General features: G+C 49.8%; 1 protein-coding gene across 3 annotated transcripts in view; it reads left to right on the top strand.

Annotated features, from left to right (window-relative positions):
• The first annotated feature begins 251 nt into the window (after window positions 1–251).
• Window positions 252–18,806, top strand: part of bicd2a (BICD cargo adaptor 2a) — a 37,685-nt gene continuing 19,130 nt past the window's right edge. For all 3 annotated transcript variants that reach the window (XM_081703531.1, XM_027015001.3, XM_035536352.2), the window contains exons 1-2: window positions 252–764; window positions 13,239–13,451. In XM_081703531.1, the coding sequence (XP_081559657.1) occupies window positions 543–764; window positions 13,239–13,451 (435 nt within the window). In that variant the 5' untranslated portion in view covers window positions 252–542. The remainder of the gene's footprint in view (window positions 765–13,238; window positions 13,452–18,806) is intronic.

Here is an 18,806-nt window from a genome sequence, read left to right as displayed (position 1 = left end):
TGATGCAGCCGGCTTGGTTTACTTAATCCATAGGTGGCGAGCTGTACACACACTCGCCTTTTTTCGGGACATCTCCACGTCACTCGCGGCAGTCGGTTATGGCTGCGGTTCCGGGATTCAAAAACGAAGCCCTATTGACTCATGGGATGTGATTTTTTTCCTCGCCGTCCATGGTGTCCTAGCGGCCCTTTAAGAAACTACATATCCCACAAGTCCATGGTTTCGCGTAGGAACTCCCAGCTGGTTGAGTTTTCTGCAGCTTGACAGCCCTCTGAAACGGTTCGTTATTAACGGGCAAGGAGCGGAGAGGTGGTGAGGTGTCCGCAGTCATGAAGCTGCATTAGGATAAAAACGAAAACAGGCTCCGCCCTAAAATAAAACATCCCCAACACCGAGAGCTTAACTGGCGATAATGCAGCAATACAGAAGAATCTAATTTCACTGCCCCGACATCAGGTTTGTCGGCGGTTCCCTCCAGGTTGGATTCGCCCAGTGGTTTTGCCGTTCCTGTCCAAGCTGAAGCGCCGTCTCCGCCGAGGAAGATGTCCGTGGAGGGGATGCGGGTTACCGGCGCTGGGCCGGAGGGGATGCGGGCCGAGCTCGAACGCTTATCCCGGGAGCTGAGCGAGACGACCCGCGAGAAGATCCAGGCGGCCGAGTACGGGCTCGCCGTCCTGGAGGAGAAGCAGGCGCTGCAGCAGCAGTACGACGAGCTGGAACTCGAGTACGAGACCGTCCGTCAAGAAATGGACCAACTGAAAGAGGTAAACCAATTGCCCCGTCGCCTATTTCAACGGCTCGCCGTTTTTGGCAGGGAGCCTGTTATTTAAATAAGGCTCTCACGGCAGGAGAAATAGGCTGTCAGTTACCTAACGCGGTATTCGCTGCGATAAATCTACAGTTTTCCGGGTTTTATTATCGGTACTGAGGTGGTCCGATTCCTGACATTGTGTTGCTGCGCAATGCCGAGCTGTCGGGCTTTGGCAATCAGCAGCACAAGGTCAAACGACGGGGAGGCGGCTAAGATCAGCTTAAAGTCCTGTTCTCAACGCCTAGAATGCTCTAACACTACAGGGCTTTTATGAACATATTCAGATATTCAGGCATACCTCCACTTTATGTGACACACACACACACACACACACACACACACACACACACACATATATATATATATATATATATATATATATATATATATATATATATATATGAGAGCTCGTCTAAGTTCTGCGTCCCATACTGCATTAAGAAGCCTGCTTACTGTACAAATGGCCAATCTGTGTTGCTCATCTCAGTCCACGCTACTCAGAGTTTAGCTGCTCTGGGTTTTTCACACCACTGTTGGCAGTCCAAAGTGTACCACCTGCTCAGAAGAGCTAATATTTGCATCATTTAATGGATTTTGGCACCAAATCTATTAAATTACTCTTACAAAAAATTACTCCACCTGTATATGGTGTGTCTTGGTATTAAGAACTTTTTTTTCTTGTTCTGATCACCTTTTGTGTTCTGGATTTACTCACTGAATTGTTCCCTATCAGAAAGTTGCGATTTTCTGTTTTTGGCTATTGTGGATGAAAATGGCGGGCTGAGTTTTTAAAAAAAAGAATTCTGATGCAAAACGTTTTTCCCGCCTGGAAAGAATGACAAGCAAGCCAAACAAGTTCCAACCTCCACAGGCATTCTGGGAATGCGAAGGCCCCCCCTCCATGCACAAGGCGGCAGATAAACGACAGCTCTGTACGGCATGCGGACTTCCTGCCTCCTGTAATCTCACTCGCTATCGGAGAGCAAGCCTCTTATTACCAGGCAGATGTTTGGCTTGTGATTCACGGAGAGAGAGAGAGAGGGAGAGAGAGAGAGAGAGAGAGAGAGAGAACGAGAGAACGAGAGAGAGAGAGAGAGAGAGAGAGAGAACGAGAGATAGAGAGAGGAGGTGACTGAGTTTGAAGGGTGACGAAGCGCTGGTGCAGCTGTTGTTCAAGCCCAGAGAGCTGCAGGCGGGCCCCACAGAAGTCGGCAGAATTTGGGGCGGACGGCGGCTCGGGGTTGCAAGCCCGTGTGTAAGCCCTCCTTGAAATAAACAGATAATAAAAAAGAAACAAACACACAACGAAGGGAGGAGTAAAGCTGCTGTCAATGCCGTTCAGTATTCTCCACAAACCCCTCTGTGTTGCCTGACCGAGGGTCTGGCTGAGCTGTTTCCTGTTTTGAGAGATTTCACTGGTTCTTTGAGGGGGCTGGATGATGACAGCTTCATTGCTGTTACAATTTGCTAATCCACATCATGTCCGGCCTGCGTTGATTTTTGCGCCAGCTTTGTCAGGCCCTTCACCTGACGAAGCTTTGCGTGTCTTCTCTGAGAATACGGAGGCAGAGGGCAGAGTGCATCAACTCGTATGTCCTTCCAGGATACGGCACGCAGATTTGAGTGCAGCAGAAAACTGAAGTTATCAAGAGGTCAAAGAATGCAGTGAGATATCTGATAAAGCTATTAATTGCAGTGAAATTCTCTCATTTTGACATTTTCCTTGCTTTCTTCTTAATGTCAAATGCTTTCTCTCACTCCCTCTCTCCTCCCTCGCTCTCTCTCTCTCTCCCTCCCTCCCTCCCTGTGTCTCTTTGGGGTTTCTGTTCAAGTGATTTCCCATGCATTCCAAAGGTTTTCCCCTTCCAATAAGAAAAACAGAAACTGGGTGCAGGCCAGTAAATCTTTCAGGCTGAAAACAAGCATGATGTGGCCAGACAGCCAGCCGCACAGACAGCAGGACGCGGCCGGTCTCAAAAGGCTTCGCCTTGTCGGGACAATCACCCCTCATTTCCTCCTCAGATGCCCAGGAGTCCTGCCGAGCTCACCTGAACTACAACTCCCACCACCGGCTTTTCGATTCAGACTTTCGCCTTTGACTAGATGTTTATTGGTCACAGTTTCAAAGGTTCACTCCCTCGTACCCAGAACCATGGTCGCTAATGGGAAACCTTTGCTGCTGAATGAATGTGTTGTTTGCTGCGTAGTCAAATAACAAAAATGTAATGCATTTATTATTACTGCATATCAAGGTGAAGATTAAAGGATAATCTCTAACCAGCGCAGCGGATGCCACCATGGCCCGCTACTGAAAGGTAAAGCACAGATAAATTATCCCCTCCGCCTGCGCTTCCACGGCACAGGTGTGGATCGTCTAGACTGGCGTCCACCCTCGCTGGCTGCACGGTAGGGGCAGCAGCACAAGGAGGTGTGTTGCCGCAAAGGCCTTTTATCCCTGTTGATTCTTCTTTCTTCTCTTATTGTCTCCCTCCTCGACCTTTTCCACTCTCCGTCCTCTATCTGTCTGTCTCTCCATCTTTCTTATATCCTTTCTTCTGTGTCCGTTAGACCAGAGGATGGAAGCGGAGCAGTTTCTTCTGTAGCGGCACAGGACACCATTTGCACACCACCATATATTACATTCTAAACATTCTGCAAATATAATGGCCTCGCAATACTATAAAGGATCATTTTTGAATACAAAAACTCAAATCAAAATGTCATCTTTCTTTAAATCCTTTTTGTCATCTCTGGGTATTCCATAACAATGTGGTCTTTTACGTAAATTACTCTAAAATGTGCGTGTGATTTTACGAGAGAGACAGGTGTGTGTGTGTGGGGCTTTATGATGCAGTATATTGTTGCAGAGTTACGTGGCTGTTCATCACAGCTGTGACAGTGTTGACCAAGCACAAACAGTCAGCATTGATCTCTTCTTCTCTTGATGGGTTTACACAACTAAGGCAACAGCACTGATTTACACCAAGGACAAGGACGTTCTAGCAGATGTTCTCATTCCTGTACACACACATACACACACACACACACACACACACACACATATATACACACACACACATATACACTTTCACAAAAGCTCTGCATTGTAGTTATTTAATGCTTTCAACCACAGATATCCTTTGTGCCAGCCGGTCTGTAAAACCAGGTCAGAATTTAATGACCTAGTTTCTCTCTCCACAAATCCACCGTCATTAAACGGTAAGAAACCCTCTGCTTTTCCAGTGAGGGGAAGCCTCTTTTCGGAGCCGACTGAATGTCGAAAGAAGATCCAAAATGGTGACGCACCTAAGGGTGGTCTAATGCAGTGTACAGCAGCCGGCTAGGAAACCTGCTACAGCAGCTGGAGCTAGGATGGGGACAGCCGGTCTGTTGCCTAGTAACAGAGTCGGGAATGTGCCAAGCCTCTGCAGTCACCTGGGACTGGGGGGGGAAATAAATAAATAAATAGATAGACAGACAGACAGACAAACAAACAAATAAATTTGCATGTCTGTAATGGTCATACTGTAGGTAGTGTGAAGCGATTATAAGGAGTGTAATCCTTCAGGCATCACAAGCCTATATAGAATCTTATTAAAGTGTGGATAATGTCAGACCACGTTTAGTCAAACACTGTCCAGTCTAGTACCATGCTAATACCAGAATACCGACATTCCTTTGTTGTGGTCTGGGAGTGTTTTTAGGAGCAAAATCCGACACCTGCTGGCTCTGCCCACCCTGCCGACGCCTCCTTCCCCACCAGTTCATCCGGTTTGACCTTTCCACGGACCCCCCCCCCCCTCCCCTGCGCTGCCATTGGTCAGCCCCGGCCCGCTGCACTTCATTCTGCTCTGTGTGCCACATTTTGCTGTGCTGTGTCCACACACAGGTCGTGACCTCTCGTCGAGTAGTGCCCTGACTTCTGACACCAGCACGGTGTGCGTGTGTGTGTTGGGGAACACGGGTGTTGGCTAAAACTTGTTTGGGAAGTATCAAGGTTGCCTTGCCAGCAGTGAGTGATGAGTAATGAGGGCCCTCTGATGTTGACCAAAGATCACACTGCATGCTGTGACATTGTAATCGGAGAAGCGAGTAGCCACGTTTGGAGCAGAGAGTGTGACCGCGGGCCGAGGGTTAGGATGCGGGCGTCGGCCGGGCTGGATCACGGACGCTGACTCTTCCTTAGGGAGGCTGGCCGGGAATTTCACAAGAGCGTGCTGCTGGCCACGAAGACGTCGACACGCATACGCATCTGCGACACCCCCCCCTCCCTCTCCCTCCTGACCCCATGGCCGTTGCTATGACGAAGACCTTTGTGGTGTTGTGTGAAGAGCACAGTGAAAGCATTCATGGTGACACACACACACAGCTGTGTACCGGCATTGTCTGGGGTAATCAGTGTCGCATGTTTCCTAGTACACAGCCCATGCGCTTGGGCCAGTGATCCACGCAAACAGTACGCAGTAACTGGAAAACCAATCCAAATCATCCTGGCGTGGCGGAGGCGCTGTGAACAGTTGAAGGGTATCGTCCCAGGTGCCACCTGGGCTCCTGGGGTCAATCCAGGGGTTCCTTTTGCCCTCGGGAGGCTCCAGGCAGGTCCACCAAAGCTTACAACGGCACTCGGGCTTCAACTCTTTCGTTCCTCGGAAAGCGGGCGTCGCGTCGGCAAAAGCTCGTTCTCATTGGTCCACGCAAGGGGATGGTGCCAGACACCGGGCTCCATCCCAGGGTTTTGTTTTTTCGGGTGTGTAAATTAAGAGATTAGGACGAAGCCTGTCGCGCTTAGCAGACGAAAGGAAGCGTCCGTGTGAACGCGAGGAGCGTCAGTGAGGAGTGCTAGCGGTGCACGTGAGCGAGGACTCTCTGCTCTCTCCATGGTTTCTCAACCTCCCAGTGATCCTCGACGTGCATCAAAGCCAAAGCCCAAATAAAACTCTGAATAGAACGTCACACGGCTCTGGTTAAGACCACCGAGACCTGGAAGTGGAAAGGGTCGTGCTTTAGTGCCTCCTCACGAGTTCGAGTGAGACAGGGCTTCAGATGAAGGCTTGCCTCCATTGGAGCCTCAAAATGTTGCGCCGTATGTGTGTAGACCTGACAGTTAAAGGGGCAAAGAAGGGGTTTAGGAAATGTTCAGACGCATTTATCCAAAACGTTGTCTGGAGTTGTGGAGAGTAAATTGTGTGTAGAATGTAATATAGACTAGAGTATTCAATAGTACTACTTCTGTGTATTTGTTTGTGTGTGTGTAAGTCTGACAGCAGGGGTGTGTGTGTGTGTGTGTGTCAGCATGTGTGTGAGCCCTGGTGTAACATTTTATCCATGCTGTCATGGTTTCCATGTGCTTAAATGCCATCAAGGTTCATATTTTGTGACCGAGGACAATAGCACACACACTAGCCTGTGTGTGTCAGTGTCTATACATCTGTGTGTGTTTCAATTGATTACAGCGTCTCAGTTACCAAAAACCAGTACAATTACTCATTCTTCTCACTTCACAGCTGTGCTAACCACAGTAGTTTTTCCTTTGTTTCCTGCCGTGAAAAGAAACCCCGTTAACTTAATCCAGTAACGAAGTGGAATGTTTAAGATCTTTCCTGCGGTCTCCAGCCAGATCCTCCTTCCTACGCCACAAAACCCAGCCCGTGATGTCATGCGTGGACCCTGCCCAACCTTGACTCCGCGCACAGAGCGGATTCTTTAGCCCTGCCCTCCTGCTATCTCTGCCAGCCGTACATAACCAACAGAGCCGGCCACACATTTACACGTTGTTTACGTGTTCAGTTTGCATGTTCATTGTTCGCATGTCGAACAGTTGCCTGAGAACTCGAATGACTCCTCAGATGTGATTTTTACAGACGGCACACGGAAGCTTTCGAGTTTCCTCTTTGATCCTTTGTGCTTGTTCGGCTGATTTTGTTAGTCTCGCGAGACCAATTGACGTAATGCAGGCAGCGAAATCCAACCTATTGCTCCTGTCCCGTTGGGTGGGCGGGGTTGGGTGTGTCGATGGGGGTGTTTGGAGCAGTGGCATGTAGTGGGCGGAACCCTAAGCAGCTTTGTAACCTTCTCGGCTTCGCTCTGCTGACATCAGTAGCTTAAAGCCAGTAGCTAGTGTTTCTTTTGATGTTTAAGGCCCGACTGTTAGAAAAGACCAGAACTACTCCAAGGCCTAATTACACCGCACTTTGCATTTTGGCGTCCACTTTGTCTTGAAAACGGTGTCTGTTTGCTCCTGAAAACCTGTTCCCTGGCGTGCTGCCGAATCAGTCTGGAGCCGTTTTGGAGTCCTGCGAACCTGCCGCATGCAGCTCTGTGGGAAAATGCCTTTAAAGATGTAAATATCATGGCCCTGTTCTACCGTGTGGACCTCTGGCGCGTATGCGCCCCTCTATACGGCACTTCCCCTAAAGGACCTCTTTACGGGCTTCATTAGGAAAGAGGCTCTTGTTTGGACCCACGTGTTGTCCAGCTCGGTCAGGGCCCGCTTGTCGGATCTCGCCTCACCTTCGCGGCTCTCTGCCCTACGCCAAGCAACTCCGTCGTGATGCCGCTGTCCTCTGGAAACCTGTCCAAATCGCAGAGCCGTGCCTTCGATGGCGGTTTTGTAATGGAAGCAGACCGAGAATAGACGTCACCCTCTGCGCGCTTCTCTCCCACAGGACGTTTACGCAAGCTGACGCACGCGGACGGACGGAGCAGGTGTGGCTTCTTCTGTACCCGTGCCAGAGCACTGTCTTTTATCAGAACTACAGGCAAAGGCTCAGAGAGACGCATCCACCTACCCACAATCCTCAGAGGCGCAGGAGTGCCGTGGCAACGAAGGCGCCTGCACGCTGCCCCGGGGCACGACTGCCTCCTCCACTCCACTCTCCGAGGACCCGCGTCCTGCCTCCCGGCTCCTAACCCCCCCTTCTCTTCCTGCCATTGTATTCCTGCTGCTTCCTGTTTACCTCAGCAAGGCCCTCTGGGTATTTGTGAAGTGTGGCATAGGATGGAAATAGCAGCAGCAGAGTACCGCGGAATGAAGAGCTGACAATACGAGCCGTGCCATTCCGTTGCTGCTTTCAGGCGTGGCTTCCACGGCCGGCTTTTAATCAAGCGACCTGGGGGATCCAAGTGAACACGGGGCACCGTGATGGTTCGGGACGGCTCAAAGTCGCCCCGGAATGGCGTTACACGCTTGATTCAGTGTGCAAATAGTTCAGGAACACACGACTGTAGAACGCACGGTGTGAGAGCACTGCAAGGCACGGAGGTGCGTGCGCGCACACACACACACACACACACACACACACACACACACACACAATGTTCAGTGTGTGTGAGGTTCTGAATGAGAAAAGAGTGAGGAAGCTAATTAGCATATTACCACGCGGGGGTGGGGGGTGGTAAGGGGCAGATGGTGGTTCCTGGTGGACTAGTCCAGATCGGTGGAGGGAGGGAGGGAGAGAGAGAGAGAGCGAGAGCGAGCGAGGACGACAGGAAAAAGAAACGAGTCACACTGAATTCATCAGTCTCCTGCTCCACCCACTCACGATTCACACAAGTTTGTGTGTGTGTGCGTGTTTGTGTGTGCGCGTGTGTGTGTGTGCGGCACGGAGGTGCGGTTAATCCCCAGTACGGGCAGCACACCCACACGGTAGGATGCCTCCATCAAACACCCTAAAGCTCACCCACCGCCCAGCGTAGGCCGACGGGCCAGTGGGGAAACCTCTCATGCCGTGTGTCTGTGAGGGGAAACCCAGTTTGCCAGTTTGAATCAGACGTGGCATTACTGGAGCTGCAGTGTGCAGTGTTGCATCTTCACGTAGATGTGCCAGGAAATTCTTATTTGGGCTTAAGGGTTGAGTCAGGGGTCTGACACATTCTCAGACACTTTGTAGCTAGCTTTTGTTCTTGCTCACTTATTCGTTTTATTCCTGTGTATACTGTGTTGTAGTTTATGTGCGCGCGCGTGTGCGTGCGTGCGTTCTTAATGCTTTGTCCATAAGATGCGTGTGAGCTCGACTGGCAGGTGGGGATGACAGAAATAGCCTTGGAATCAATAACAACAGGAAACAAGGCAGCAAAGTGTGTGTGTGTGTGTGTGTGTGTGTGTGTGTGTGTGTGTGTGTGTGTGTGTGTGGTCTGTTTGAAGGACTATTAGGATATTTGCCAGCCACTTTGCAATCCTTGAGAACTGGTGAGAGAGAGAGAGAGAGAGAGAGAGAGAGAGAGAGAGAGAGAGAGAGAGAGAGCGCGATAGATAGATAGATAGATAGAGAGATAGATAGATAGTGTGAGCCCTTTTGGACTTTCACTCAGACTGCCAACGTTTAAGAGGGAGGTGCAGTGTTCTAACCATCTGGCCCCATGCAGGTTGTCGCATGTTCAGAAGTCATTCCCGCGGTCCATAATAAATACCTCTGGGCTTCACCTCATCATAACAGCCTCCTCGTTCCCCATGCTCCCCATAAACCTGCCATTCTTGATTGATTGAGCATGTCTGGTCAGACTGTAATTATATTAATAAAGCAAGATAGCTGCTGTATCTTCACTGCCGAGTCCCCCAAACCGCACGCGAGTCCCAAACATCTGCTTCGGCAAATTTGAAAAACAAATATAAACAAGAACAAAACAAAAACAAACAAAAAACTAAGAACAAGAGTTTTGCTCGGTGTGTTTTAGGATCGTCGTTGGAATTGCTGAACTGTACCAGCCCTCCAGCCGTCTAAACAAAAGCTTGCGATCCAGGTTTGGGCTTCAGTACAAAAGTTCATTCGTCAGCACAAATCTCAGTTGGTTTTGCAGTGAGGAGTCTTTGTGTCGTATTGGACATGACAGACAAATCAGTGATGTTGCCTGGTAAATATAAAATGGTGGAAGCAAGTGTTTCTCTTGACCCTCTACTGATCCGGAGCGCTTGATCCCCTGTCCACATGGCCTTGGGATGCAAGCAGGAAGTGGTTTGGTTGGATAAGTCATCTGCGTGGGCCAGGGCTGGTGCCATGGGAATGTCGCGCTGAAGCAATACGGATGGGATAGTCACGGTGACTGGCCAATCAGGAGGCGATGAGTCGCGGCGCACATGGGATGCCGTGGAAGAAGATGCGTGTGTCAAAAATGTGTGGAGAGGAAATGGATAAAGACGACTAAGTGGCTATAGAAATGCGATGATTTGGACACCCCCCCCACACACACACATACACAACACACACACACAGCACGTGTCTCAGCTTTGCAAACAGCCATCTGTGTGCCTTGTGACCCTTATTCTGTCGCTCTTAGTTGGCATGGTAACCAATGATGAAGCCAGAGCCATGGCTTCATGGTAGTGGGTTGTTGTGATAGTGGGTTATTGTGGTAGTGGATTATTGTTGTAGTGGATTATTGCTGTAGTGGGTTATTGTTGTAGTGGGTTGTTGTGATGGTGGGTTATTGTGGTAGTGGATTATTGTTGTAGTGGGTTGTTGTGGTAGTGGGTTATTGTGGTAGTGGGTTGTTGTGGTGGGTTATTGTGGTAGTGGATTGTTGTGGTGGGTTATTGTGGTAGTGGATTATTGTAGTGGGTTGTTGTGGTAGTGGGTTATTGTGGTAGTGGGTTGTTGTGGTGGGTTATTGTGGTAGTGGATTATTGTAGTGGGTTGTTGTGGTGGGTTATTGTGGTAGTGGATTATTGTAGTGGGTTGTTGTGGTAGTGGGTTGTTGTGGTGGGTTATTGTGGTAGTGGATTATTGTAGTGGGTTGTTGTGGTAGTGGGTTATTGTGCTGGTGGGTTGTGGTAGGATAGAAAGCACAACTTCAAATTTAGGTTTTAATTCAGGTGTAGTTTTTGACCTGGTAAGAGAACAATATCGTGGATAAGAGTGTGTTCTGCGCAGCACACACACAGAGCTAGCACAGAGTGTGCCCGATATCTTCAGCAGTGCATGGTGTGGCACACTGTGTGTGCAGAACACCTGACTGGGGGGTGAAAGTGTGTGTGTGTGTGTGTGTGTTGGGGGGGTATGGGGTGATCTGGCTTTCTTCCAGTGCACTCTGGGGCACTCTGCTCCATTCTCTTCTCCTCCCTCAGCTACCATATCACTTCTCCATCTTCTTTTCTACACACAGACATCCACACTTACAGAGAGTGAGTGTGTATGTGTGTGTGCGTGTCTGTGTGTGTGTTCTGATCCTTTCTCTCATGGACTTGAATTGGTGCTTTGTTGTTTATGAATACCTTTCGCTCAGTAGTTGTAGTGGGTGATGAGACACTGGACTCACGGGCACACAGACACACTCATGCTTCCTTTCACCTTCCTCCAGTACTAGCAACGTGAGTGAAAGAGGGTTCATACTTCCTCCACTCTCCCTCTCCCTCTCTCTCTCTCTCTCTCTCTCTCTCTCTCTCTCTCTCTCTCTCTCTCTCTCTCTCTCTCTCTCTCTCCCTCCCACCCTCCCTCTGGATTCTGGATTTACTGTGCATGATGGAAGTTCTACATTTAGATGGAACACCCATTACTTGTGTGAGATTACACAATTTAGCGCATTGGATTTTAGAAGTGAGCATGTGTGTGTATGTGTGTGAGAGAGAGAGAGAGAGAGAGAGAGAGAGAGACATGAGGGTAGTATGTTTGTTTATTTATTTTTGCTTGCAGAGGACCTTCTGAGTTTAGCGGCATGATGCAGGAAAACATGAATAACCCCCCGTCTGCCCACACACACACACACACACACACACACACACACACACTCCAGTTATTCCACATATTTCGCAGAGGCAAGTTCGCCCTCCCCCTCATTTGCATGACTAGCATTAAAATCTCCCCACAGCTGCAGCTGGCTGGGGTTCCTCCACCCCCCACCGCTCACTAGCGCACGGAGTCATTACTGTCCACAACCACCAAAACCCCCACCTCACTTTCCCATTCCACTGTTGCAGGAAGATCAAACCCACTTTCCTAAGTCAGGGCTTTATCTGTGGCTGTGGCGAGCAGAGGCGGGTGAGCGCACACAGAGCGTGCTCGGCTGTGGGCGGACCTGCTGCCACAGCTGCCCTGCAGGCACCAGCCCACACAGGCCGTGTGGCGTGTCATTATTTTTACATTCCCACGCCTTCTTCAGCGTGTTTGGAGTATATACTGAGCTCGCTGTAGCGGTATGTACGGAGATTACTGCTGTGTGTGTGTGTGTGTGTGTGTGTGTGTGTGTGTATTTTATTGGAAACTCCCCTCTGCACTGCAGTGGCAGTTCAGCCTGCACACAGAAATTCCTCTCTCTCTCTCTCCTCTCTCTCCTCTCTCTCTCTCCTCTCTCCCCTCTCTCTCTCTCTCCTCGCTCTCTCTCTCTCCCCTCTCTCTCTCTCTCTCTCTCCCCTCTCTCTCTCTCTCTCTCTCCCCTCTCTCTCTCTCTCTCTCTCTCTCGACTGACTGCATCCCTTTTGTTTCTTTTAGTCATCTTGTATATTGTCCTCAGGGTGGGATCAAACAGTCCGGGACACCCAAGCGTTCAGGGTTCAGAATAAAAGCTGCAATCATGCCCATCTGACAGTAAATAAGACGTTTCAATTTCAAGAGCTTATACCTGTTTATAGCTGCATTATGATGCAGAAATGGCACACTGCTGCAATGGCAGGACCTCCATTGTCTTGAGGAACCAGAGCAGGTCTCCTGTCAATGTCCTGCTCTACTTATCGTTCTCCTGCAGGGCACACTGGGAAAGGGATTGTATTGTTTGTGTTTGGCATGCATGTGTTGTTGTTATTGCCTGACTGTTGGGAGTACCTGGTATGCGTTGGACAGGGTGGAGCAGGGTGCGTATGGAGGGAGGGAGGGAGGGAGGGAGGGAGGGAGGGAGAGGAGAGAGAGAGAGAGAGAGAGAGAGAGAGAGAGAGAGAGAGAGAGAGAGAGAGAGAGAGAGAGAGACCCACCTTCCCCCGAGGTCTGCATGTCAGGCCCGCGTGAAACTGCCCAGCTTCTGTCCTCCCGTGGGTGCGGCGGTGCCCTGTGCGGGTGGCAGGCCTGGCTGGCGATTGCCATCAGGGCGGGAGGCAGCGCTTGGCAGCGACCTCGCGTGTGTCGTTAGCCCACCCAACCTGTTCGACTGCCACGTTTTGTCCCACGTGCATGTCAATTTCAGCAACGTCGCACAAAAGCGTAGCTCCCGCACTCCCTCCCTCGGCGACATGACGGCAACCACTGCTGCCTGCTTCCCTTGCCGTGCGGTGGGCGTGTGCGTGGGCGTGTGCGTGTGCGCGCGAGGGGAAACGGTGCTGACCTGCTAAAAACGGCAGCATTTCTGGTGCTGCCTGTGAAGCGCACGCAGGATGTCTGATCCTTGTGAGACGAGCCGTTTCAGTAAGTTCCCAGCGAGCGGATTTGATTTCGAGATCTAATGGTTCCTAAACTGCCTGCGTTTCTTCGAGATCAGTATCAGTATCAAACTTCTCCTCTCCCTGCAGGCTTTCGGGCAGGCCCACTCCAACCAGCGGAAGGTGGCAGCAGACGGGGAGAGCCGGGAGGAGTCTCTGCTCCAGGAGTCGGCGTGCAAGGAGGCGTACTACGAGCAGCGCGTGCAGGAGCTGCAGACCGAGATACGGCAGACGCGCGTCGCCCTGTGCAACGCACAGGCCGAGAGCGAGCGCCTGAGCACGGTCGCTCAGGAGCTCCGCGAGGTGAGGGGCGCCGTGGCGTGACCTCACGGTTAAAGGAGCGCGTGAGGCTGGCACCTTTTAAGGGCACAGTTAAAGGCACTTTTAAGGGCAGACTTCCCCACCAGTTTTCAGTCATTGTTAGCGTTTTGATACAATGGTACCACAGTGGAAACCCCCCCCACACCCCCCCACACCCCCCCCCCGCCTTCTTAGTTACTTTGTGGTAGGTTCAGCCTATTGTAGCTGTATGAAATAGACATGGACAGACATCACACATGGCGAAAGCGTGTGAGATGGACTCGCGGGCGGCTATTGGAGCGTCCCTGCCCTGGGGACCCCACTAGCCGCGGCTTATTGGCCATGCCTTCGTGCCAGGAGAGGTCCCAGCCTCAGCCGCTGCTCCATAACCCAATAAGAACTGAAGGCAGTGGCACACACACACACACACACACACACGCACACGCTCTTATGCATGCAGAAATGTCCAAGATCCTGTTATTGCTGGGCATAAATACCCTGGCTAACTGACCTGGGGCAGTTCCATGATTATTTTGTAATAAGGAGCTTAAAGTTTCTTTTTGAGCTAGTGTTGAGTAGGTAGTGGTCAGGACTGGCAGAGCAAAGTAAAAATTACACACGTAGCTCTGCTTTCTGATGTAGAACAAGAAAACAGATCTATGTTGTAGCTTCCCAGCTACTTCCAACGTGATGTCATCGTTTACGACCGCAGTGAGTTACGTAGCCCTAATATGTCAATTTGGTATTTAATATGTAAAACTATGTTATACTTTCCATGTAAGGTAATATCAGTTTTAGTATGTAATATTATTACTTATTCCACATCGCTGTAGGGTTTTATTGCTAACGGTTACTAGCTGCTTTGAATACTATTTGAAACAAGAATACCTAGCGGTGATGTCATTGCAATGCCAAACTGGTGAATTTGATTTGCTTGTGTGCGTGTGTATTGCACTAATCCTGTTATGAAAACTATACTCATTATTGAATATGGCCCATAATTACTGCAACATTTCAACAGTCGATCACTCACCTGCACACGATGGGAAGATCAGTGTTCAGAGTGCATGTGCATTTGTGTCTGTTTTGCACTGATTCTGTTCTAAAACTACTCATTATTGATTGCAGCCCTTAAATCACTGCAACATTTCAACAATCCTTCACCCAGACTAACAAATTTAAACACACACACTGTTCAGTGACAGAGTGCATGTGCATTTAAACCCATTTACATTCATGGCATTTAGCTGACACTTTTATCCAAAGCAACTTACAACTATGACTGAGTACACCTTGAGCAACTGAGGGGGGTCTTGCTCAGGAGTCCAACAGTGGCACTTTGGCAGTGGTGGGGCTTGAACCAGCAACCTTCCGATTACTAGTCAAGTAGCTTAACCACTGCCCGATTATCCCACATGTCATATATGGGTCTGCTAAACTGAACCAAAAACCAGAGACGCAGACGATCATACCGTCGTCTTCTCAGTGCAGCCGTGATCTACATTTAACTCTCCCTGAACGCATCTCCCCGCGTCAGAAAAGAGAAACGGCCTTCTTAGAACCGGTGAAGAGACAACTCCACATTCTGGCCGTCTTGTTTTTGTGACTCCACATTCTGGCTGTCCTCAAGTGTCTTTAGGGAGCGTCTGCACCCATCCTGCTAACCCCCCCAAGTCAAGCACTAATATGTCAAGGGATGAGGTTACTTTAGATAGATGTTGGTTATATAATCTGTGAAAATTATGTTATAGTTTCCATGAAAGATAATATTAGTACGTAATATTATTGTTACTTATTCCGCGTTGCAGTGGCGTTTTATCGCTAATGGTAACTAGCTGCTTTGCACGCTAGTTAATACAAGGTGACATCAGAGAAGTAATGGCGAAAGGCTGTTTTATTTTAGACGTTTAGTTTGATTGCGAGATATCATTAGTCTTTTTCCCCTCTGTTTGCAGTGCCAGACCGCCCGCGCCTTAACCCTAGCGTACACTCCCTTGTCTGAATAATACCCGCGATATTCCGTTTGTCAGAGCCCTTTCTGCGTCTTGCTCTGCATTGCCGGCGCTTGGGTCGTCCGTTGCGGTTGTGTATTAATAATTCATCTTGAAGTGTTTTTTTGCGTGCTTTTTTTAGTACTCTCATAGCGGAAGAGGAAGAGGGTGATGACCTGCGACTTGTTTTCCAACAGGCTACTGCTGGCTAAAGAGCACAGGACGCGCGGCTGACGGGGGGCGGGGCCCGAGGGGGCGGGGCTGGAAGGGGCGGGGCAGGTGGCGTGCATTTGCGGAAGGTCACGCATAAATCTCGCACCTCAGTTACAGCTGTAGGGCGCTAAATGTCCTACTGCGGGGGTGAGGAGGCAGAGAGGGGAGACCCTCCTAAATCTGCCACCGAGGAGAAGGAGCAGAGAGGGGAGGCCGAGGAAAAAAAGAGAGAAACGGACAAAGGCAAAACAAAAACAAGACGGCCAGAATGTGGAGTTGTCTCTTCACCGGTTCTAAGAAGGCCGTTTCTCTTTTCTGACGCGGGGAGATGCGTTCAGGGAGAGTTAAATGTAGATCACGGCTGCACTGAGACTGCAGTGAGAAGACGACGGTATGATCGTCTGCGTCTCTGGTTTTTGGTTCAGTTTAGCAGACGGTTTCTTGGCCCACATATGAAATGTGGGATAATTTACAAGTAGAAACAAATCTTTGTCCAAGCTACTTTTAAATGGGTTTAAATGCACATGCACTCTGTCACGGAACTGTGTGTGTGTGCGTGTGCGCGTGTGCGTGTGTGTGTAAAGTGATTAGTCTGGTTGATGGACCATTGAAATGTTGCAGTGATTTAAGGGCCGTATTCAACAACAAGAGTGTTGTTTAGAACAGGATCAGTGCACAACACGCACACACACGCACACAAAAGCCCATAACCACCATATATTTGACGTGACCCCCACCGCCCCAAGCCCCACGCCCCACACTGCTCCACTGTTCTAAGTGAATCTCATTTGTCTCAGAGAGCCGGGGGCGGAGCCGTCCATGACCTTGAGATCACGTTACAGCAGTTGTAGTCTCTCGGGAGGTGATGGAAGCACAGCCCTCGCCCGCTCACAGCCGCTACAGCTTACGGTTTCCAGAAAAGCCCCCCGCAGCCCCCCCCGCTGAAGAAAATGGCGCCAGTACTGGCTTTGTCTGACCTGGGGTCAGCGATGGAGCGCCGCTTAAAAGCGGTTTCTTTTTCCCGACACATGTTTTGAGGCTGCTGCAGAGATGGTCTTCCCGCGCACGTACGCGTGTGCACGCGCGTGATTGGCGCAATCCACCAGAGAGAATGCATGACCTGAAGGCAGCGATATTATGCCTGTTTTTACCACAGCCTTGTTGTGAAAGACAGATGTGTGTGTGTGTGTGTGTGTGTGTGTGTGTGGGGGGGGGGGTTTGAAATAAACCAGGCCAAGAGAGGAATGGGTTGGATGGATGGGCAGAATGAAGCAGTGAGTTGGGGGATGGTGTGTGTGTGTGTGTGAGTCTCACACGCACGCATGCACACACAGTAAGAGACAGAGCGAAAGATGGAAAGAAGCCAGAGGAGAGATGGGGGAGGAGTGTCGAGGATGTGCCGTCATGTCTCGTGCTGCGGGGAAAACTCTGTACTTCCAAGAAAAAAATCCGAGCCAGAGAAGAAAATGGCACATGAAAAGTAACCAGAACACACGGGCCACCGGTGACCACATCCACACCTGAACTCACCTGTTCAGTCCATTCATCTTCTGGTAGACTAATCTTATAAACTTTGCTCTATAAAACATAGTACTTCAGTCATTTTAAAAATGTCTTGACGACAAATATTAGGAATATTTGATGTTTTTAAGCCACTCGTTTGGGCTAGGTCATTTACTTTCTCCCGCTCTCTCTCTCTCTCTCTCTCTCTCTCTCTCTCTCTCTCTCTCTCATTCGCTCGCTCGCTCACTCGCCCGACCACCCAACCGATCCTGCATTTACCGACGTGTTTACCCTCAGTTTCTTGTTCATTCAGAAGCTAATGAAATATAGACTGCGTGCAGCTGCCCCGCGTGCCCCCAGGAGCTGGGCGCACCCAGTGGGGCGGATTGAAATGGCGAGGGAACCTTCCTCCCTTCAGGCAAGCTCTGTGGCAGCCTGCCTGCTGTTGTGGTCAGCTAGCGCAGATAAATATTCAACAGTGTCCCCAGTGTAAGTCAGGGTCCATGAAGTGCAGCCAGCCATTTCGAAAAAAAACAACACAGCCCCAGTCATTGTGTACATCAGAGGCAATGTACACACAGTCACATGTAACATGTACAAAGGCTCCAATTTCTTAAATGTGTTATGCTAATTTTAGTGCCCCGGGACCCGGGAGTGTAAATAAAAGGCTCACAGCTGATGCACGCCAGTCTCCGGGGAGGCCTCAATCACCTGCCTGAGTTAAATACCCACCGTTTACAGACAGGCATACATCTGGATACCTCAGGCTGTATCTGCGGTTCCTGTGAGTCTTTTGTTTTGTTTTGTTTTTTTGCTTGAGGCCCAAATCAGGGGCTGGGTCATGGTCCTGTTTTGCATCCTGATTGGATTTGGGTGTAGCTGTAATCAGTTCTGACTGGCGCTCGATATTCATAAAAGCGTGCGGCGACGACCTTTTGTGACCTCTGGCAGAATGGCGCAGGGGCAGCGTGCGAGAAGGAGAAAAGCTGGACAGACAGATGGACGGACAGTGCAAGAGGATGTGTGGTGTAATGTTTGTTAAATCAGCGGTAGAGAAAACATGGTAGCACATGGTGGAATGAACTCATGCCTTCCCTAGATCCTAACTAACAGTCAGGGTGAAAAATATCTGTACGACAGACACGTGCGCACACATCAACAAGTGGAGCAAATAATCAAATACGCTGTTGTGGCGTGTGAATCTGATCGATCATATGGTCACTACAGAGTAAACAGACAGATAAAGAGGGTGACTCTTCTATACCCTTGGGGTGTTTATTTCTCATGGCCTCTCTGTCTGTAAATACATGTGGGGTGTGTGTGTGTGTGTGTGTGCGCTCGGGGCCTCTGTAATACATGTGGTGTGTATTCTCAGGGCCTCTCTGTCTGTAATACGTGTGTGTGTGTGTGTGTGTGTGTGTGTGTGCTCACAGCCTCTCTGTAATACACGTGGTGTGTGTGTGTGCTCACGGCCTCTCTGTAATACACGTGGTGTGTGTGTGTGCTCACGGCTTCTCTGTAATACATGTGGTGCGTGTGCAGTAACAGTGATTAACAGAGCCGACGACAAATATTCGTCATCAGGACATCATGCTTGGAAAACACACTGAGCTAATTTGTCTGACTTTGTGGCTTGCATCTCTTTGAAAGA

This window comes from Electrophorus electricus, chromosome 20 (assembly GCF_041902795.1).
Source record: "Electrophorus electricus isolate QZ-2024a chromosome 20, ASM4190279v1, whole genome shotgun sequence".
NCBI classification, from domain to species: Eukaryota; Metazoa; Chordata; class Actinopteri; order Gymnotiformes; family Gymnotidae; genus Electrophorus; species Electrophorus electricus.
Note: the sequence above shows the minus strand (reverse complement) of the source record. Positions and strands in the feature narration are given on the sequence as shown.